Source organism: Perna viridis, chromosome 1, assembly GCF_037379345.1.
Source record: "Perna viridis isolate PV_CMFRI_1.1 ecotype Kerala chromosome 1, ASM3737934v1, whole genome shotgun sequence".
In the NCBI taxonomy this organism is placed as follows: Eukaryota; Metazoa; Mollusca; class Bivalvia; order Mytilida; family Mytilidae; genus Perna; species Perna viridis.
Window position 1 is genome coordinate 47,130,371 of NC_142445.1, and position 22,322 is coordinate 47,152,692.

General features: G+C 31.0%; 1 protein-coding gene across 6 annotated transcripts in view; it reads left to right on the top strand.

Moving 5' to 3' along the window:
• Positions 1 to 22,322, top strand: part of LOC148629057 (brefeldin A-inhibited guanine nucleotide-exchange protein 1-like) — a 36,617-nt gene that overhangs the window by 4,673 nt on the left and 9,622 nt on the right. For 2 of the 6 annotated variants that reach the window (XM_088543128.1, XM_088543140.1), the window contains exons 9-32: positions 1,143 to 1,376; positions 2,578 to 2,737; positions 3,045 to 3,279; positions 3,723 to 3,822; positions 4,064 to 4,186; positions 4,709 to 4,834; positions 6,100 to 6,289; positions 7,639 to 7,750; positions 8,080 to 8,114; positions 9,467 to 9,637; positions 10,025 to 10,109; positions 10,631 to 10,796; positions 11,091 to 11,245; positions 12,106 to 12,234; positions 12,502 to 12,660; positions 12,991 to 13,114; positions 13,868 to 14,005; positions 14,928 to 15,097; positions 15,448 to 15,599; positions 15,933 to 16,105; positions 16,429 to 16,479; positions 18,350 to 18,510; positions 19,423 to 19,553; positions 19,851 to 19,995. In XM_088543128.1, coding sequence (XP_088399254.1) covers positions 1,143 to 1,376; positions 2,578 to 2,737; positions 3,045 to 3,279; positions 3,723 to 3,822; positions 4,064 to 4,186; positions 4,709 to 4,834; positions 6,100 to 6,289; positions 7,639 to 7,750; positions 8,080 to 8,114; positions 9,467 to 9,637; positions 10,025 to 10,109; positions 10,631 to 10,796; positions 11,091 to 11,245; positions 12,106 to 12,234; positions 12,502 to 12,660; positions 12,991 to 13,114; positions 13,868 to 14,005; positions 14,928 to 15,097; positions 15,448 to 15,599; positions 15,933 to 16,105; positions 16,429 to 16,479; positions 18,350 to 18,510; positions 19,423 to 19,553; positions 19,851 to 19,995 — 3,425 coding nt within the window. The remainder of the gene's footprint in view (positions 1 to 1,142; positions 1,377 to 2,577; positions 2,738 to 3,044; positions 3,280 to 3,722; positions 3,823 to 4,063; positions 4,187 to 4,708; positions 4,835 to 6,099; positions 6,290 to 7,638; positions 7,751 to 8,079; positions 8,115 to 9,466; positions 9,638 to 10,024; positions 10,110 to 10,630; positions 10,797 to 11,090; positions 11,246 to 12,105; positions 12,235 to 12,501; positions 12,661 to 12,990; positions 13,115 to 13,867; positions 14,006 to 14,927; positions 15,098 to 15,447; positions 15,600 to 15,932; positions 16,106 to 16,428; positions 16,480 to 18,349; positions 18,511 to 19,422; positions 19,554 to 19,850; positions 19,996 to 22,322) is intronic. The other 4 variants (XM_088543134.1, XM_088543144.1, XM_088543149.1 and 1 more) reach the window with 3 other exon arrangements.

Sequence of the window (22,322 nt, forward strand, 5' to 3'; positions counted from 1 at the left end):
TATTACCAAATATTTCTTCTGTTATAGGTTTTTTTTTTATTAGATATAATGATGTAACTTTGCATAATATTCCAACATGTGATGTGTTACATATCTGCATATGCCTTATTTTGTGAAAATATTATTTTTAAGTAGGAAAACTTTATGAATAACTAATGTATTCCCACAAAAAATATTTTAAATTCCTTTGTAAATAAAAAAAAATACAATTTGTACAAATAATTAGTGTCCAACTGCCCTGCAGAGACTATTATAGAACAAATTTATTTACAAATTAACCTCTGAATCTGCCTTGTAAAAACTTATGTATGTTTATATAATTTATGTTTATGAAATATATTTTTGATTGAACTTTAGAACAAAATGGTCATTCTTTTGGGATGCAAGTCATTGTAAGATGCTTTCTGCAAAGTTTCCAATTTCATTTTGTATAGTTTAGGCAAAAATGAACATGAACTGATGTGTATTGTCTTGGATATTGACCAGTTAGAAAGAATCATAAATCATATATCTAGCTTGGAAATGCAATTGTTTTTATATTTGAGTCTGTAGTCACACTGAGGTCAAATACTTTGTAGTTATAGCATGTAAAACAAAGCATAAATATTCTATCTCCCTTTTACTATGCAACACCAAAATTGGTAGAATAGATCCTATGAACTTTTAGTCAATATTGGATTTCATGAAAAGTGCCTTGGTTTCATTGAGTTCTCATGATTAGGAAATATGTTCAACATTAGACAACAATATTTGCCTACATAGCCAAATGACTTCTCCTGGAGTAAAAAGGATAGACAGAATTCGAATTTTAAAAGTAATGAAAAAATGTATAATTACAGTATTTTGTGATGATTCAGTGGGATATTTATCAGTTCATGTGTTGCCAAAGGAATTTGTAATAATCTTAATTACCTATCAGTCTAATGCTAGGTGTCTTAGTGTTCCTTTTGAATGAAAATAATCACTTCAGTATAGCTAGGAATGCATGTACTGCTTATCCAACAATTCATTTTTTCTCTATATATGCTTTATTTTGTTTGCTCCTTTTTTTATTAGAGATGTGTTTGGTTTTATTTTTTTTTTTTCTGTGACTTAAAACTTTATGTATGGTAATGGTAAAGTAGACTTACCATTGTTTTTAGAACGACCCACAAGCTTACCGAATTTGAACATGGAGGGAGCGGGTCAGGAGGCAGTTGTATCTCCTCAAGTAGACCTAGAAACTCCTAGGGATGGGGAGACAACATCTCAATCTTCACAACAAGGGGAGACAACTTCTCAGTCTTCACATCAAGGGGAGACAATTTCTGTATCCTCCTCCCATCAAAGTGAAACAACTTCTCAGTCTTCACACAGTAGAAGTGGAAGTGGATATGGTAAACAAATGTTGTCATGTGTTGTCAAAAACTGCTTTTGAGCTTTTGAGCTTTGCAACTCTTCTTTTCCTCGTGTGATATCTATCTGTGCTTCCTGACTTAGAAATCATTGAGTGTTGCTTCCATGTGTCTTGTAATGCGTTACCAATTACCTGTTGCCTTTGATTTTCATTTTTTTTGCTAACACCAGAGAACTCTCCTTTTTATCCTTGGGAGTATTCTTAAAGCTAAGTGTACAACATTTTGATAGGGAGAGTTAATGACAGAAATTATTGTTAGAGCTTAGATAAAATTAAATACCTAAGCTGGTATTCAAATAAAATTAAAAACAAATGATTGTCAGTGGATTGGTACAGTTATTACACTTTTCTATGCATTGTTTTTTTTAATTCATCCTATAAAATGACATATTTCAAATAGACTTTATTTATGTTATAAAATTTAAAATATGTTTCTTATTTATCAGAAAAAGTGTCAATTTCAATTGAAATAGGATGAATTATGGGAAGCTGATATTTTCTAATAAATTCTTCAGCCAACAAAATTAGTCCTTTTGTTGTATTCATGTACATTCTTTCTTAAATTTTCCCCTTTCTCTCTTCCATGGTATAACATGCTAGTTATCATTGTTGATGATCAATGTATTTGTTAACTGAAAGAAGATGAAGGATAGATAATGTGCTCACAACATGAATATGTCCACAACATTTTCATTGCTCAGTTAAAAAAATACTTAAGCTATTAAGTTTGTTTAGCCATTAGAGTAGACGTTTAAGGTATGATGGGTAAAAGTTTGCTGTCAAACTGTGTGCTCTTAGTTTTGCTTAGAGTGACATTCTTTGTATAGTATAGATGCATGCATGTTATTCCAGGAAAATTAATAATTGTTTTTGTTTGTATGTGTGATCTATAATTTATTAATTTTACCTTATATCTTTTTAGTCTTAATGTAGGCTTTTTTATTTGTAACTGATGTAACAAGGTCGTAGGTCATACATATGGTATATGCTACCTCTTTCAATTTGATCTTATTGTCATAATTTTTAACAGACTTAAGCAACTACATAACTAAAAAAAGTTCCCAAATGCTGTACTTTTCATTATAAGTAATAATAAAAATGGTTTTCATATGGATAAGAATAATAGTCTTATTTATATAAATGAAATGGATGTCATGATAACTGTAACATTCGGTTTTCAGCCTTAAATAAGATAGAAGATGAGAATATGGAGAATGTAGAATCACCAGAAATGCCTCATGGAGTGTTCAGTCATATCTTACAGAAAGATGCATTCCTTGTATTTAGAAGTCTATGTAAACTGTCAATGAAACCTCTGGCTGATGGACCTCCGGATCCTAAGTATGCATTGTTTGTGGTGTTATATTTATAGAATTACATTTGCTTAACCTATGTTCCTCATTATGAATTTGATGGTGAAGATTTTCTTATTTTCTGAATGATTAGTCCAAATCCTTATTAGTAAATGTTAATTTTCACTAATGTTTTATCTCGTATAATGAGCATTTTAGGTAATTCAACATTTATAAAAAGTGAATATAGAGCTATGTTGATTTGTTGGCTCTAATACTGTACAGTTTATTTTTTATTGTTAGATGTCAGGTGAGATAAGATATAAGGATATATGATTTGATTTATAATCTTTCAGGTCACATGAATTACGATCAAAGATTTTATCTCTGAGACTATTGTTATCCATTCTCCAGAATGCAGGACCTGTGTTCAAAACAAATGAAATGTTTATCAATGCTATCAAACAATACCTATGTGTGGCGTTATCTAAGAATGGTGTCAGTTCTGTACCGGAGGTTTTTGAACTTTCTTTAGCCATTTTCCTCACTTTACTGTCCAACTTTAAACAACACCTCAAGATGCAGATAGAGGTATAAAATACAATGCTTGTTTCACTTCTGTATTACAATGTTGTAAACAATAATGATAGATTTTGTCTTTCTGTTTTTTCCCTGAATATTATAATTTGTGACTGCTGATCAAATTTTCTGTTTGACATACATTTTAATGTCTCATTTATAAAATAACTGTATTCATTCTCTATTGAAATAATTTAAGCGGTTATTCCATATATGGCAAAACCTATATTATTTCTAGCACTTATACTAAGCCTTTTCATGTACTAGTAACTATTGTTTATTGTATTAATGGGTAATGGTGCAATAAAAAGATACCTAGGAATATCACTCATTTAATATTTGAAATGGATTGCTGAAAGTTAAGGTTTTCAATATATGGTATTTCCTTCTTTCATGTATTTGACTGATTTTCGATATTTGAAACTTTATTGTTATATTTCTCTAATCACCTTCAGGTTTTCTTCAAAGAAATTTTCCTGTACATACTAGAGACTCCAAGCAGTTCATTTGAACACAAGTGGATGGTGATACAAGTTTTAACCAGAATATGTGCAGGTATAGACCATGTATTATACAGAGATTCATTTCATACTTAAAAAAGAGAACATTTTGATAAATGTTAGAGAACTATTGGCATTTTCATCTTATTTCGATTTATTTAGTAAGAAATAATGCTGATTAGCTGAACAGTGAATTATTGCATATGATTGCATGTAATGATAATGATGTTAGTCATGGAGTTTCATTGTAGTTAAAAATAATAGTTTTATATACAGGTACATTTTGTGTATTGCAGATGCACAGTGTGTGGTTGATATATATTTGAATTATGACTGTGATTTAGCTTTAGCTAATATTTTTGAGAGGCTTGTGAATGACCTCTCTAAAATTGCTCAAGGACGTCATGCCTTGGCTCTTGGTAAGTAAGATATCATCTTAAGAATGGTCATTTTACCAACAAGGCTAACAAAAACATAAGTGTTATCTTAAAAGAAACTAAAATTTATTTGATCCAAATAACCTGGTCATCATTCAGCTCAGTTTTTCATATCCCAGATTATATTCATTTTTCAGTAGAAATAGTGAGGTGGAGAAAGTAAGACAGCCTCAACAATTAGAAGTAACACTTTTTTTAAACCTATATTAAATGAATTTTTTAAATAATCATTTATTGATTGGAAATTGGAAAAGGAGTATGTTCAGTTAATATTGAATTCTATCCTGAAAATATACTTAGTCTAATCAGTATGGATACTTCATAAAATTAATCCAAATGTGTGCTTGTTTAGCCAACAAAACCTAAGTTTAAGTTCATTCACATATAGAGTGTAAATCTTAATGCAAAATGGAGCCATCATGGCAAGTTTGCCATTCTAATGTAATATTCAAGTGCTAATTTTACCTGTAGATATTCATGTAGATTTTTCAATGTGTATTACAGGTGCTACTCCTAATCAGGAAAGAAGTATCAGAATAAAGGGACTGGAATGTCTAGTATCTATAATGAAATGTTTGGTAGAATGGAGTAAGGATTTATATGTTAATCCACACTCACAATCTAACTTAGGTTAGTTTTTACATTGTTAACTTAGTGTGTACATATCTATATGTACTAAAAATAGCTAAATATCTTTAAAATACTGTGAAAATACTTTAATTTGTGGATACCAATTTTCGTGGATTAGGGAAGAAACACAGGTTTGTCTGTTCTTGAATTTTTGGTTTTGATGTTTTCAGTATACACATCAATAAGAATGTCCTTTTCGTTGAGAACCAAATTGTTTGGTTTGGCTCTCCATGTAAACCACAAAATTTGGTGCCCCACAAACAATAGTACTTTCACAATTAACCATTGTAGTACACAGTTTTTATAAACATTTTAAAAGACTCTCAGTTTATGCATTTAAGTTCATTCATATTTTTATACCCCATTATAAAGTGGGAGAATAAAGTAATAGTTTTTAGCTCACTTTGTGTCCGTCGTCATTGTTAACAATTTTTCAAACATCTTCTCCTCTGAAACTATTGAAAAGATTTGCATGAAACTTAAAATGACTGTTTCTTAGAGTATCATGCACAAAATGACAGTTTGGATTTTTGATTGGTTAAAAAACATGGCCGCCATTACTAAAAATAGAACATGGGGGTCAGACAGCAGATTTTTGCATTTATCTCCAATACCGTTAGGTTTGGCCAATATCTTTCAATTGCTGAAATATCCTTATTATAAGGCCTACAGAAGTGTCCAGGTATCAAAGTTGTCAGACGACTCCATATAAGAGTTATTGCCCTTGAAAGGCAAAAATATTATGTTTTTTTGCAGTTTTCACTCAATATCTTGAAAACTATTAAAGATAGAATAAAACTTTCAATTGATGAAACAATTTTTATTATTATAAGTCCTACCAAAGTCTTCGTGGAGTCAAAATTGTTGGACAACTTCTTGTTAGAGTTATTGTCCTTGAAAGGCAAAAATATGACCAGGTGAGCAATTCGGGCTCCTTGGAGCCTCTTGTTTTAATTTCTGTGGTATTCTTGTACTTTATACATTATAGAGTTATAACTGAAACTGAATTGTTTCACATGTAATAAATAAAATTTGGAGTTGAGGTCATCATAATTGGCAAATATTCAAATTTTAGATGGTATCAGAAGATCACACAGGTATTCAGTTTTAAAATATGACACTTTGGGACAATAAATGATGTAATTCTACATGTAGGGCTATTTTAAAAAATAACTCACAAACCTACCTAAATTAGTTTTGAATTTGGTATCAGTTCATTTCAAATTGCTGTACTATTTAACAATAGATTTATCTCCATTTTTCAGGACAGGAGAGTAAACCTTCAACAGAGACAGACAGTGATTCAGGGAAGGGTACAATGACTAGTTACGGCAGTGTTAACTCACTCAACTCCAACAGTAGCTCACAACTCACTAACAGTCAACCGCAAGATAACCCTGAGCAATTTGAAACACTTAAACAACAGAAAGAAATCTGGGAGCATGGCATTGAGTTGTAAGTTATTACTAATCTGTAGCAGACGTTACTTTGCTACATTTCATTTGTTTTTTGTGTTATAAAACTGTTCTATAAGAAAGAAGTATTTCATGTAAAACTTAAGAAATAATTTATCCAAAACATTTGAAGATCATGACTCTTCAGTTGAAAAGTACTTGCATTGGTTTCATTTCAAATCTAGGTGGACTATTCAAAATTAAAAGACAGTATCCAAAAGATCACATATGCATTCTGTGGTAGTGAAACAGGACACATTGATATGCTCACGAAGGGAGCGTTTGTGGTTGTATTATCAACTTGATTCTTTATACTTATGGGAAGAAAAAGCATCAATATCCAGTTTGTACCTTCACTTTTGGGAGCTGAAAAACAGCATAATGGCAGCTTCATTTGCGTATACTTGTATATATGTGATTGAGAGCCAAACCAGTCACGGAAAATATTTGCTAGTTTCGATAATTAAATACAAATTGAATCAAAGCTTTTACAAGATAGGGTTGGCCATTATAGTCTGCAGTGAGGTGCCCAGATTATTATTACCCATAATTCTTGTGTCATAAAAATTGCGAAATGAAAATGAAACGAAAACAATCAATGAAAGAAAGAATCAAAACGAAACAATTTGATACAATGGATTAAATTGTAATTAAAACATAATTAAACGATACAAATCAAACAGAATGAAGCAAGAATATATTGAATAAAAAAAATCTTTTAAGATGATTCGCAGATTATAAGAACCATAATGTTTACCTGTGCCGTACAATTCAACCCAAAGACATTTTGGACCATAACAACCAATAATTCCTTATGAATGCCAGACATTTTGGCCAATAGACACATAAGACCATGACAATTAGTAAAATGTTTTAGGACATATATCAATATAATACCATATTTGAAGGTTATAAGTATAATATATGAAATCAGAACTGACAAAAATTATCAAAGTTGTTTTTAATTAATGTTCTTTGTGAGCGTGAAAAGGTTTCACCTACATGTTATAATGTAGGGTAGATTTTTACCTAGAGAGCTATTTAAATTACTCAGTAGCCAACATAGATTTGTATTGAAGTCAAAATCTGTAATTTTTAATTTGCTGTAACAGAAACTATAAATAATGAAATTGCAGACTGAAGAAAGGTATTACTATACAGAATCTGACAGGGTACTACATGTAGCTATCTGTTCAATGATCAGGCGCACTTGTATGCTTGATCGCTAGTTACTGTGTTTTTCTCAAATGACCCAGACAAGATACATTTGTGTTTCAAATTGTACAATCAAGTCGAGTCTTGAAATGAAATTCCTTATATCATTTCTCAGAATTAAATTTGTTTCTATAGATTTAACAAGAAACCAAAGAAGGGCATAGCATACCTCCAGGAGCAAGGGCTATTGGGTAATACACCTGATGATATTGCAGAATGGTTTCATAGTGATGACAGGATTGATACGGTAATTAGTCTCCTCAAGCCGTTTTACACAAGCAAGGGGTGAAATCTGAGATTTATTCACTATAGAACACAGCTTAATATTGGTACAGACAGAAATACAAACATTGATGGATAAAAAGCAATGTGCTAAAAAATTATATTACAGATATTTTCATTTACATATGTTTATAGATATTAAAATAAAAAGTTGTTTTTCATTTAAATATGATGTTTGAGAAGTTTCCAAGTATAGGTACTTAGGATGTAACTCTAATATAAGTACTTTTTCATTGGTATCAATTTACACTTGAAATGAACAATGAATAATTGTGTTTTCTTCTATTTTTTTAGACAATGGTTGGTGATTTTCTCGGAGAAAATGAAAAGTAAGTTTTGCTATGATTCCAAATTTTAAATAGAACTGCAACACAGTAAAGATGATTTTCATATTAATTAAGATTTAAGTGGATACCAGAAAATGATAATTTGAATACAGGTTTGATCAAGAGGAGTTTTCTAATGCAAACTGGAACCAAAGCATTGTACAGGCGAACCTCGTTGTGCCGAACTCGGATGAGTGAAAATCTTGGATAACTTGAACTAATTTGACAATATTGGCAAAAATTCCCTTACTCCAATACAATTTTACCTCTGATGACTCAAACTTGGTTGAATCAAAATTTTGAAAAACTCGAGGTTATCAGTCAGTCCCCTCGGTAGGTATTTGAGGTAAATTAACTCGGATGTCTCGAAATGAACTAATTAGTAGAAACACTGATTGATTTTTTACACACAATGTCCAAAGTTTGTTTTTGCAACATTTAGCTTGGCTTATGTAATAACTTGTTGACACCTTCATGACCTAATTTGTGTATTTGATTAATACAAAAAGTTTGTATAGTAAAAAGAAATGAATTTGAATAATCACACCTCAGAATTTATCAGATATTTTGATAATGAAAATGGTGGTAATTTTTTTTTTTTGTTGGAATGATATCCTGTCAATTCAAAACAGATGATAATAATTGATGTATTTTTATGACTACGTTCATTTCACTAAATGTGAAATTTAATTGTTGTAATGTAGTGCACATGGTTTGACGTCACTTTCGATATTGAGTTTCTCAGAGCAACCTGTAATGTGTAGAAACAAAAATTAAATAAGAATTTTACCTAAAACATGCAATGTTGTTCATAGTTACATTTTATAGCATATTTAAAACCACAACACACACAAATTATCTTCTGAAACAATAAAGAAGACACCACAAAGTACCCTGATAAAGTGAAGAATTTGTATACATGTATGTAGAAGCAGTACAACGTATAAAACATTGAAAAAGCCGAAATGAATACATTTCTGGATTATACTCGACCTCAGATAACTTAAACATTTTTGCCTGGTCCCTTTGACTTCGACTTAATGAGGTTTGACTGTATGAACACTGAAGGTTTCCTCCTTCATCACCAGTACAATCAAAACAAACTGTGAGGTTAAGCACACTATACAACAGTCACTTTTTGGCATAAGTCCTTAACAAAAACAAGAAATGGAAGAGGACTATGGACTATTTTTTTTAAAGAAAAATCTTAAATCTATAAAATGACAGCATAACTGAGAAGTACTGCCACCCATTTACTTATTCTCATGATAAGATAAGTACCATTTTCGATGGCTATTGTTTAACATTGATCACAAGATTTTGTATTATCATTATGTTAATTTTCCTAAATTCAGGATACATAAAGAAGTGATGTATGCTTATGTGGACCAGCTAGATTTTACAGAAATGGACTTCATACCTGCCCTCAGAAGGTTTCTTGAGGGCTTTAGGTTACCGGGTGAATCTCAGAAAATTGATAGACTAATGGAAAAATTTGCTTCCAGATATTTCTCTTGTAATATTAAGTGAGTATTCAGTCAAGTAATTGTATTCTGTATTTTATTTCTTAGCATACTACATGTCGTATAATTATCTCCATTCTAATCACTGCATGGAAACATGAAAATGATAAAATGATTTGTCTCTTATATTAACTATGCTGAAATAATGGATGAATGCAAAAGTGTATGTCCTAACAGGCTTTATGAGACATATCTGTGTTAGTTATTACATGCATGTTGTATTATCAAACAAATTGCTTGAAAGTATTTCAGTTTATTTTTTATATATGGATAAGATATCTTCTTTACTATAAAATTCTAAGAGTTTTCTTATAAGCAAGAAAAAGATTGTCCTTTGTGCTAGTAATTTTACATATAATTTACCTAATTTAAATATATTTTTATTTTCAGTAATGAGATTTTTGCAAGTGCTGATGCTGCCTATGTGTTAGCTTACTCAATTATCATGTTAACTACTGATCTACACAGCTCACAGGTGATTATTATTAGCATCCATATTGCTGATGTTTACAAAAGTTTGTTGAAATATTGGGTTTTTTTATCTTTTATGTTCTTTATATATTTACATCTCCTTTTACACAGTTAAGCATACTATTTTGATAAGTAAGGTAGATGTTTTTGTTCTTTTTCTCTGATTTGTGTGTTTATGATTCTCTACCCTTTGAATATTCAGCTGCTTCAGTGCATAAAGTATGATGAAACTCCCCTCGTTTACCCCCTCGTAGACTTTTGCATGTTTTTCTCAGAGATTGGGTATTTTAAAAAATCGGTTTCATTAATGTGTCCAATTTAAGTCTGTTCAATTTATGAGTAGAAGGTTTTACAAAATTTTGCTTTGAATTTTTTTCTCACTAACAACTTTGAATATATCAAGCATAATAACAAATCTGAGTTCTAAGAATATCTTAAAACTAATATATCAGCGTCATGTTGAAAGTAGGTATTTCCTATTAGGGGAAATAAGAATTTTCTTGTAGCAGATAACTTTTATTTTAGGTTCGCAGTAAGATGACTAAGGAACAGTATATCCGAATGAACCGTGGTATTAATGACAGTAAAGATTTACCTGAGGAATACCTATCTGGAATCTATGATGAAATAGCTGGAAATGAAATCAAAATGAAAGTTGGAGCTGTCAAACAGAATCCTACTAAATCTGGAAGTAAGTCTTATATGGTTTAGTTATTTTAATTTTGTACAGTTATGTTGGCTTATAATGTTTCCAGACTTATCACATTCTACATGCAGTACAAAGTTATCAATCACTCTAAGTTGTCTAATCAGTTTTTTTTTACGGTATTTTATGGTATTTTTTATGCATTTCCACAATTCTTCAAACACAATTGTTTTGTATTTATTTTTAAATACCAAATGTTCCCATTCCATGCCCCTTAATGATGTCTTTGTCCTTGAATTACTAATACATGTATGTGTTAAATTTTATTTAAATCTTTAGAAGATATAACCAGTGATAAACAGAGGCGAATGATGTATAATTCTGAGATGGATAGTATGGCTGCCACAGCCAAGGCTTTGATGGAAAGTGTCAGTCATGTGGAGTCTTATTTTACTAGTGCGACTCATTTTGAACATGTTAGGCCAATGTTTAAGGTAAATACTTGTAGATAAAGATCCGTTAAATAATTTTTGTAAGGAGTATATGCATAATATGTCTATCTTTCAAACAAAATGTTTAAAGCATTTGTGCCACGATGTTGAGAAAAACTGTAAATCTATGAATTATGTATCTTATAAGTTATGCTTGTTTATGATTGCAGTATTTGTTATTGATTTTATACAATTTGAACTCAGAATATATTCAAAACATTTACTTCTTACTTACTTTGTCCTTGTTATACTTATTGGCAAATACAAGCTGCCTTCAGACTTCTCTCTTGTTGACTTTTCTTTTAATTTTATCCCACATATCCTGTTTCCATGATTATAACCCCACTTCAAAGAAAAAGAGGGTTATACTGTTTTGGCTCCGTCTGTCATTCTGTCATGCCATCCTTAACCAGAACTTAAGTAACATTTTTCTTGGGAACTACTGATCATAGCCACTTGTTATTTGGTATGCTTCCTCAGATAGAGATCATATACTGTGCTTATCTACTTCTTGTTTTCTGACTTAGTTTATTTACGAACATATTTGATCAAATATGAATGTTTTTTGTACATTTTTCTGATCTGGGCCAGTTAATATTTGGCATGCAGCCTCAGCTAGTGGTCCTATATTGCACTTACAGATTTTGGTCCTGTCAGACAACTACTTCCAGTTTTCAAACTTTGAGAAGAATACATTTTTGGGGGTATACTCAGTGAGTAGTAGCTCACAGATCCCTGGTTTCACTTGCAATAGTTTGTTGCTTCCAGGTGTTTGTCTTAGGATAAGAATTATGCTTTACATGATTGCCTTGCCTATTCATTGGAAATGCAGTGTATTCATACATGTATATATGTATCTTCAGATGGCTTGGACACCATTCCTTGCAGCCTTCAGTGTTGGTCTACAAGACTGTGATGATGAAAACATAGCTCTATTGTGTTTAGATGGCATTCGATGTGCTATTCGCATCTCATGTATATTCCGCATGGAGGTATTTACATATAGTTAAATTAATCTAACTCGAATCTAAAGACTGTTATACTTTTGAATATGTTATGCAATTATAGTTTGCAGTAGCTCACAATTAATTTAAGTTTAAAAGTAAAGTATATTGTCATCTAAGAAGAGAAAACATGTTGTTGAAATAAGCATAGTGATCACATCAGAGTTTGTTTTCTACAATTCCAACAAAGTTAATTATTCAGATATTAAGATCAATTATAACAGAACAAACTTTGGTTATTTCATTTTTTTGTAGCTTGAAAGAGATGCATATGTTCAAGCTCTTGCCAGATTTACCCTCCTGACAGCTGCCTCCCCACTTACTGAGATGAAAAGTAAAAACATAGATACCATCAAAACATTGATATCTGTTGCTCATACAGATGGTAATTACCTGGGCAAATCTTGGCTTGAGGTAAGAAAAACACTAAGTATTTGCTTGACATAAGAAAAATACTTGACATGTCTTGACATTTAGGTAGAAAATATTGCACATCGTAAGCTCTAACTCAGAAAAGCAGAGGAAGAAAATCTTTTTTAAAAAATGTTGTTTATTTTGTTTTGTTTTGTTTTTTTTTTTTTTTAGGAGAAGTTGTGAAGTTTATTATATCAAAAAACGATTGTTTTAGGATTTTATGTATGATTGTCTGAATTTATTTACCTGATTAACTTTATATTAGTTTGCGGTATGCATCATTTTACTTTAGATTGGTATTGAAGGATATTTTTTACATTGTTATTTCAGATATTGAGGTGTATATCTCAGTTGGAGTTAGCTCAGTTGATCGGTACTGGTGTAAAACCTAGTAGAGCTTCACCGGGTAAAGATATTCAGAGTGGTCATCCTATAGAGGCTTTTGATCCTGAAGGTAAAGGATACTACAGTTAAAAGTACCATACAGGATAATCATATGTTACTTTACTCATGTGTAAATGCAAATTACCCCGTGTATCTACACAAGACCTGAGAGCTCTGCTTGAGTGCTGATATGGGTTGAGTTTTGATTATAGGGAAAGTATGGATCAGTGCAATGTCGTAATTTTTTTATCACATATATGAATGCAATGTCTTCATATATAAATAAGTTATTTTATTTGTAACTAGATTGTAACTTTCTTTATCAATGATGTTCCCATTGATGACAGGCTGTTTTCAAAGATGTTGCTATTGACAATGGGCCAATAACCATGTGTAAATCACAAGATGATTTACCTGTGCAAATCATACATGGAAGGTTTACTTATGATTTTCCCATGTGAATTCTGTCTTGTTTACACACAATGCATTGTCGCATGCAAGTAAAAAGATGATTTCCTATGTATATTTTGCTAGAATCGGATGTAAACTGAAACATACAGAAATCATATCATGCCCAACTCATATGTAAACCATTTGTAGCTTTTTGCATTATCCGCATATGCAGCACATTTGTTATCACGATAACAATGAAAGAAGTGTGAAATTTTCTCAATTACTATAATCCTCTTGTACAAATTTGTTTTGACTTTAACATTTTTATGATTTGAGGTTCATTTTTCCAAGTATATATATAGAAAAAGATATATAGTTTCCGAGGTCAACGGAGAATTATTCTTCAAAAAATTATTCTTCATGTTTACAGTAATTGCTAAAGGTGGTTTGGATTCTAAGCGCCTGGCTAACCTACAGGAACAGATGGGAGAGACTAGTTCACAGAGTGTTGTAGTAGCTGTAGACAGAATATTTACAGGATCTGTCAAACTTGATGGAGAAGCTATTGGTATGTTGTTGATTTGGTTTCTTTTGTATTGTGTTAGTAGATTTAGTGCAGAAATTATCATTAAGTCCCAATGTTTTGGGGAACTAATTAATAGTTTACAACACTATAAGGCTGTGCTTCTTTCACAGGTATTTTTTTTTAAGTAGACCATATTGGTAAAGTTTCAAGTTCTTGGCTCAAAAAAATATTTAGTCAAGGAATGGCAATGATGGTAGGTTATTTACCACCTTTGGTATTGAGGTTATTTCCTCGCAGACCGAAAAAATTTAACAGTCATTCCTCATAATTTAATTTTAGTTTAAAAATTTAAGGAATAAATCAACAATTTGGTCTATGAGATGATCGACAAAATTTTTTACCCGATCAGAAAGTGTATTACATATGAAATTAAATGATTCTGAAGTAAATGTGTATTCTGAAGCAATTTACCACATTTTATTGTTTGAGTTTCTACCCTTTAATTTTCCTCCATTCAGTACTGTTACAGGTTGGATATTGTTGTGATCAGTTATAAGTGTTAGAATGTTTAGAATGAAAAAAATTGTATCACACCCACTATAAGAGTTGTTCGTCTTCTAATATTACCTTACATTTTGATTTTAAAGTTTCTGACTGTCATTTTAAGAAATAATTACTGTCAATGTTTGCTAGATAAACTCATACTGTACTACTGTACAGAGTCATAAGAATTAGGATTGATTCATACAATTATGACCTAATTTACGTTATATCAGTACATGTATTATTCCTGAAAGGAAACAATTGCATTTTTATTAAACTTAAAGTACACAGTTGAGTGATTCAAATTCCTTGGAGCCTCTTTTAAAATATATTTTTCATAGTAACATGAAAAATAATAAATAACGAAACCATACGTAAGTTGTTAATTCTACTACATTATGTACATGTATTATTGTTTCAGTTGAATTTGTAAAGGCTTTGTGTCAAGTGTCAATGGATGAACTAGCTAATGTAAACCATCCAAGAATGTTTAGTTTGACAAAGATAGTGGAGATTTCTTACTACAACATGGGCAGAATTAGGCTGCAGTGGTCCAGGATTTGGCAAATTCTTGGTGATCACTTCAATAAGGTAACATTTAGGCTGCATAAATTGTTTTCTTTCTAGATTAGATACATAATTATAGTTGTACTTTTGAGCCCCTACTGGCTACCTCACTGAAAGACTCTTCTGGTTTACACATAATTCAGTATTCTGTCCATCTCTCTGTTTCTCCAGCAAATCAGTGCTTTGCAGATATTCGTCTGATATTTGGTATATTGCTCTACCTTGATAACTTACAGATGTTCAAAATTATAATAATTTGAGTTGTGACCATTGGTAGATAGTTTCAAGATAAACAAACAACCATGTTAGTAGTTAACAGGAACAATAGTGTGATAATTGTTGATATTGGTACTATTATGTAATGTTATTTGTAGGTTGGATGTAATCCTAATGAGGATATAGCATTCTTTGCTGTTGATTCCTTGAGACAGTTGTCCATGAAATTTTTGGAAAAAGGGGAATTCTCAAACTTCAGATTCCAGAAGGACTTTCTTCGACCGTTTGAACATATCATGAAAAGAAATAGGTATTTACACTCTTGGTTAAGTATAGTCATTAATGGGTTGGACTTTTCTTGTTATGAAATGCACCCTTTTTTATTTGTTTATTTCTGATTTTGCTTATTATATTATTACATGAACACTTGTTAAAAAAAATTCTATCATAAAGTTTATATCTATTATAGTTTACTATCATAGATGCACATGATATGTTCATTAATATGTGTTTTTTATATGTGTAGTTTGACATTTACATAACTGTCAGGAAAAAATGATTCAATAGAAGCTTTCTTACAACATAACTAAGAATTTCTCTCTCATTTTGAAATAGGAATACTGATCCGTTTACTTTTTATCAGATCTCCAACAATAAGAGACATGGTTGTGAGATGTGTTGCCCAAATGGTAAATTCCCAGGCAGCAAACATCAAATCTGGCTGGAAAAACATATTCAGTGTCTTTCACTTGGCTGCCTCAGATCATGATGAAGCCATTGTAGAATTAGCATTCCAAACTACTGGTAAAATTATATGTAAGTATCATTGTTTTTGTTTTGTTTTAGTTTTTTTATGTTTATATCTTTGTTTTTATTTATTTTGTTGTTGTTTTTTTTCTTGCTTCTTGATTGAATATTTTTCTCCTCAAATTGAGGTACTTCATGGTATTGTAAGTGCTAATTTGGTTGTTTGTTTCTATTAACAAGTCAAATAGCAAAAAATACACATTTCAGTATTTAAGAGAAAAAATCTGCATATTGAATATTTTTTCTAAATAGCTTCCATATAAAATATCCACTTGACAAACAAAGATAATGGCATAGACTGTGTATGCATATCTTAACTGGTACATTTTCAGTGACAGAGACTCCACATGGGCAAGGCCTATTCAGCTGGTCTGTTGATAAAGGTCAGAGGTCAAAACACTTTTTGCATTGCTGTACTATAGACTCTTCATTAACCTTTTATGTAGCTTCTTTAGGAGCTCTATCAATTGATCTCAACTTTAAACAGGAAACTGTTTTAGTATATGATGTGAAACACTGGAGTTTTTGTGTGTGTGATTCTATATATTTCACCTCCATCCAAGAAAGATGTGTAACAATCTAATTAAAATGAGACCAAGTAATTGTTCCATTCAATCACTGCATGTAGGATCTAACAACACTCCATTCTACTTTCTATTCAGATGACCTTTTCAGAATTCTAGGGTTTTTTCCCTTTGAATGATGCTATCAAAATCATGACTTGTGAATTCTGATTTGCTAATCAGGAAGGTCATCTGAACAGAAAGTAAAATGGAGTGTTGTTAGATCATACATGCAGTGATTGAATGGAACAATGGCTAAGTCTCATTTTAGTTAGATTGGATGTGCAATAAAGTTAACTGAAAACTAATGTCGGTTTTTTTGTTCCTGCTTCAGTTAAAAATATATTTCAAACTTTATATGACATTTCATTGTGATTTAAAAAAAATTGAAACTTACATTGCTAACACAGATCACTTTATTATAGCATTTTGTTTATTTTGAGCATCTTGTTTACTAACAAAAACTCCCAGATGAATACATTATATATTTGATGATAATTATTTTTAAATGAAGTCTGGTCATTTTTTAGACTGTAATTTTTTCAGTTTCTAGTAGAATTGGGGCATTGTTACTCTATTTATTAATTAAATTGTGTGGTTTAGGCTTTCAGAAAGTAAAATTAGCACATACAGTCACCTGTATGTATAGTCTTTACATATATATATAATCATTGTAGATAATGGTGGTATTATAATTAAAGCTCTTCACTTGAATACTCATTACATTGTATTACTAATTAAAGTTTAAAAGAGAAATTTAAGGTCCATATTCTGATAAATAGCTAATGTGAAACAATTGATGGAAGAATTACTATTACTTTTTAATAAATGCTAAGTGGTAGTGTCAATAAGGCCTATGTTTCAGTCCAGTATTTTCAGACTTGATGATAGAAAATCTTTTTATTCACCTGAAAGTATTTCAAAAAATGATCATTTTAATGGATCAAAGCCCATTTCGTAGTTTGATTAAGACAATCTATCTGTATATGTGATAAAAAAGTAAATTATTTTACATATTTTAATTTTCATACTATGCATTGATTGATCGACCAGTTTTATTTTGCCCAAGTAGAAGATACTGCCATAAGCAGACTGTGGGTAAAATACTTGTTGGAAGCTATCATATGAACACTTTTATTTCATGAAAATATCTGACATTTTGCCGAAATTGCTGTTTTCAAGCACCATAACTGACTAAAACAACAATAAAATACTACTTTTATGATATACACTTTAGGTTAAGTAATTTTTTATATTTTGGCCTATTTTGACCTCTGTGAAGTTTTGGTAAGGATAACTTAAGCGAACTATCTCCATTGGAAAAGAGATAAAACTAGTAAATGTCGTAAATTTGATGTTTACAGTACCTCTTGTCATATATAAGAATACTAAATACTTATTTAAGTACATATTTGTATTTTGATATGTGTGAAAGACTTCTTCTTAAAGTACATGACCTTGACCCTTGCATTTTTTAAATGGTTTAATGTGCAGGGTTCCAATAATTGGAATGCTGCTGAAAGATTACCTTTTATTGTAATGCACATGCATGAGAATTAACAGAAGTCATGCTTACCTGTATTGACATGACCTTGAAGTGCAGCCTGTCTTGATATAGAACCAGATTCCCTTCTTTTGAAGGAATATTAGAATCATAATAAAGATATTGAAAGATTCTTTTTCTTTACAGTGAATATCATGGAACAACATTTTGCAGCTATCATTGACTCATTCCAAGATGCTGTAAAATGTTTGTCAGAGTTTGCCTGTAATGCTGCCTTTCCAGACACTAGTATGGAAGCCATAAGACTCATCAGAAATTGTGCTAAATATGTTGCTGAAAAACCTAGAGTAAGTGTTTTGATGTGAAACACTAAATGATTGATTTATATGAAGTTTTCAGAGAATGATTATTACATAATGACATTGTGTTCCTGCTATTTGATTTTTCTGTCAACAAGACTGTCCAGTTTGGGATTTTTATAAGTGCCTGCTATTTTGATATTTGATTCAAATGGTTTTGTATTTTCCTTTTGTATTACTGAAGACTTTTCCATTGACTCTGATGAGGAGAATAGGTGTATTCTTTACTCTTTCATCGACCCTGAACTTGACTTTGTTATTAACAACTCAGCGGGTGTTTCTACAAAAGCAGAGGACACTTACCCTACCGGTGCACCTGGTTCATGCTCCCAGTTTTATTGGAGTCCGTGTTGCTCATTTACTTCTGCTACATTGTACATGTTATTTTATGTTCTTTGTTGTGTGTCTGGTCTTTGTTCCTGGATTACATTCTTTTGATTTCTGGTAGAATCATGGTTCCTATGATTACTGATCTGTGCTTACAATAATATAAATTTGTACTGATTTGCCTCCTACTATTACCTATGTAAATGTCAGTGTTCATATTTGTTATTCCCAAGAGTATTTTAAGAAATTTATATTGATTTGCCTTTATCTCAACAATGCTTAAATGTTGGTGACTTATACATGATTGAAAAATTAGTAGACCATCTTTAATAGATAGTGACACCAGTGAAATGGTAGGACCATGCAAAAATTTCCTGTTATACTGTACCATTTGACTAGAAATTTTTTGAACTATGTACTTCTTCAGTGGATGAATTACATCTAAAGCATTGATTCTGTAGATTGTTTGAATTGATTGGTCATAAAATTTGTCAGTGGATTGGATAACATAGCATTGTGTATATGAACTAGCTGAATGTGTAATTATTTACTTTTCTGTGGTTATTTTATAAGATGTTCCGAGACCATGGTGGAGAGGAAGTTAATGTTCCAGAAGAAGATCGTGTATGGGTTCGTGGCTGGTTTCCTGTTCTGTTTGAACTGTCTTGTGTTATAAATAGGTGTAAACTAGATGTCAGAACAAGGTAATAATGTTTTTATCTCATTCATTAAATGACCCCTATTATTTTTTTTTTACTTAACATTTATTTTGTAGCATTTGCTGTAATCTTATGGTTGTTGAAGATCAAGTTGATATGAAATAGTTTGAAGAAGATATTACGAGCTATGTGTATGCAGTTTAAAAGCCTAAGCAAGCTAAATAAAAAGGAAGACATCTTGATTTTAATGTATAAGTAGTAAGCCAGATATCTACAAAAACGCTAATTATGTGCCAGATTGTATTGGTCAGATTACAATATATGAAGTTGTTGTTTTTTAAGGGGTCTTACAGTTATGTTTGAGATTATGAAGACTTACGGTGATACATTCCTGACACATTGGTGGGCAGATCTCTTCCAAGTTGTCTTCCGAATCTTCGACAACATGAAGTTACCAGAACAACAAAATGAGGTTGGTGTTACAACTGTAAGTCCGAAGCTTTGTCAAACATAGATGTGCTGTGTACTTATTACACACTCCATCTCTAATTCTGTGTGGACTATATTCATGTATGTATATTTCTAACAATTTTTGTGCCCTGCTGATTAAATTTTATTTTTCTGTGATACTGTTCACCCATTTCCTCTGCAATTCTAGGTTAATTTTCTGAATTCAGTAAATAATGTACACCTGTAGTAATTTTATTTCATATATTAACTTGGTACACTAGTATATGTACACCAACTTTTGTCCATTAAATTTGACTTTATTTTCCTGAGGTGTTTAATGACAGTGTGGGAAACCACCACTCGCCAGCTCGTCAAATACGAGTAGATGTGTAATTTGGCGAGTTCTCATTAGCTTACACTCGTCAATTTGGCGACCGTCATTTGATTTGCAAGTTTCAAGGAAAGTGAACGAGCCAACAGGTTATTTAGTAAATCATACCTTAACATCATACATTCAAAATATGTTCCCTATATTTTAAGAAGTTTAGCTTGAATATGTCAAGTGAATTTTGGCATTATAGGCAAAATTTTATTGACTTGTAAAGCATTGTTTACAATCTGCCATTTAAATTTCCAGTTTTAAATTAAATTTTCCATTTAAATTACAGGATGTGCCAAAACCTATGCGACGGTCCCAATTTCGTATTAGTATTCAAATGAAATTATCTTGATAATTTAAGATATGTTACCTTGCAAATTAGTTGTTGATTGTTAAAATTTAAATGAACAAGAAGCAAATGATAAACATTTTCTTGTTTCATAATGATGAATCTGTTGAAATATTATTTTATTTTTAAAATACGAGTTCAGAAATGGAGTACTTATTTTGTTACTGTAAAGTACATGAAAAACTTCAATGGGAGGGAATATTCAAAAGTGGAACAGTTTTTGATAAATTTAAAAACAAATGAAAAGACTGTTGAAGAAAGAAAAACAAAGGCAGAAGATAGTCAAATCCAAGAGAAAACAGATGATAGTACAGAAAAAAATTCAAAAAAGAATTGGCTAGTTGAAGTTTTATTTAATCAATATTCCACCAGCCAGAATGGCAAGTTGGGGAAAAAATGGTTTCCCACACTGAATAAGCAGGACTTGTAAACAGTGAATAACATGTTTATATTGTAGCGTTACTCTCATTTTGCTTTACTAAATATTTTCTAACACCTTCAAGACATTTGTATTTAACTATTCTACAAACATAGTTTGTTAATTGTAAATTGTTATACATGTAGTACTATTAGGTTTGTATAGAGGGGGAGGAAAGGGCATATGATGATGTGATATTTCTTCTTGAACTTGAGGTATTCAAGTGATGACAAACCTCTACATAAAAATCCTCTTGTAAATACATACACTGTATACATGTATTTTTTCAACTTCTGATCATTCAAAACTTCTAATATCCTTTGTGTTGTTCACAATGGAAACTCCAAGATGCATGAGATATTAAAGTTTAATATTAATGGAAGAAGTAGATACTGACACTTGTTTAAAAATGAAGAAGTGGAAAATATTCTCTATGAACAGATATGAAAATCTATCATTCTTGCTCAGCCAAGTATGAATTGATCTATGAAAATTAAAAAAATTGATTTGATGGTTCAGGAATTTTTTTCCTGTAAAGAAAATCATAATCTTTGTTGATATTTTGTCACCTGTGCTCAAATGTACAGAAGTTGTATAATGACACCTTTTGGGATATTGATCTTATCTGATAAAATAGATGATTTTTGTACTTATGGGCTCATTAATATATCCTTATACCAAGAGATACTCTAAAGTGGTAAACATGGTAAAATATAATTGCTACATTATATAAGTATGAATTAAGTTATAGTATTGATACTTCATTTGAAGTATATTTGACCTAGTTGAGTTGTTGAGGCTCTATTGGTCCTCTTGTTGCCCTAGGAGCACTGATAATAATTATAAAACGAGGTAGTTTTCGTCAACATTATGATAGAAGTAGTATAGTTCAGAGCATGTTGATAGTTGAAATTTTTAGAATTCCAATGTGAAAATTTTTTGATGATACATGTACATGTAGTGTATGTAATGTTATAGCCTTTCTTTTGGGTGAGTTTCTGCTTTTAATATTGAATTTCAGTAGTTACTAAGGAATGATTACTAAACAATGATCACTTCCCAATTATGGTATCAGTGCTTTAACACATACTATTTGGTTTTTGTTCGGATCATTAGGATTTGGAGGTAAATTCTAGTAGTTGCGATGGGAATGGATTCTTTTTCCCTTTCTTTATATTTTTGGATTAAATGGTTGTTTTGTTTTATACTAATTTGAAT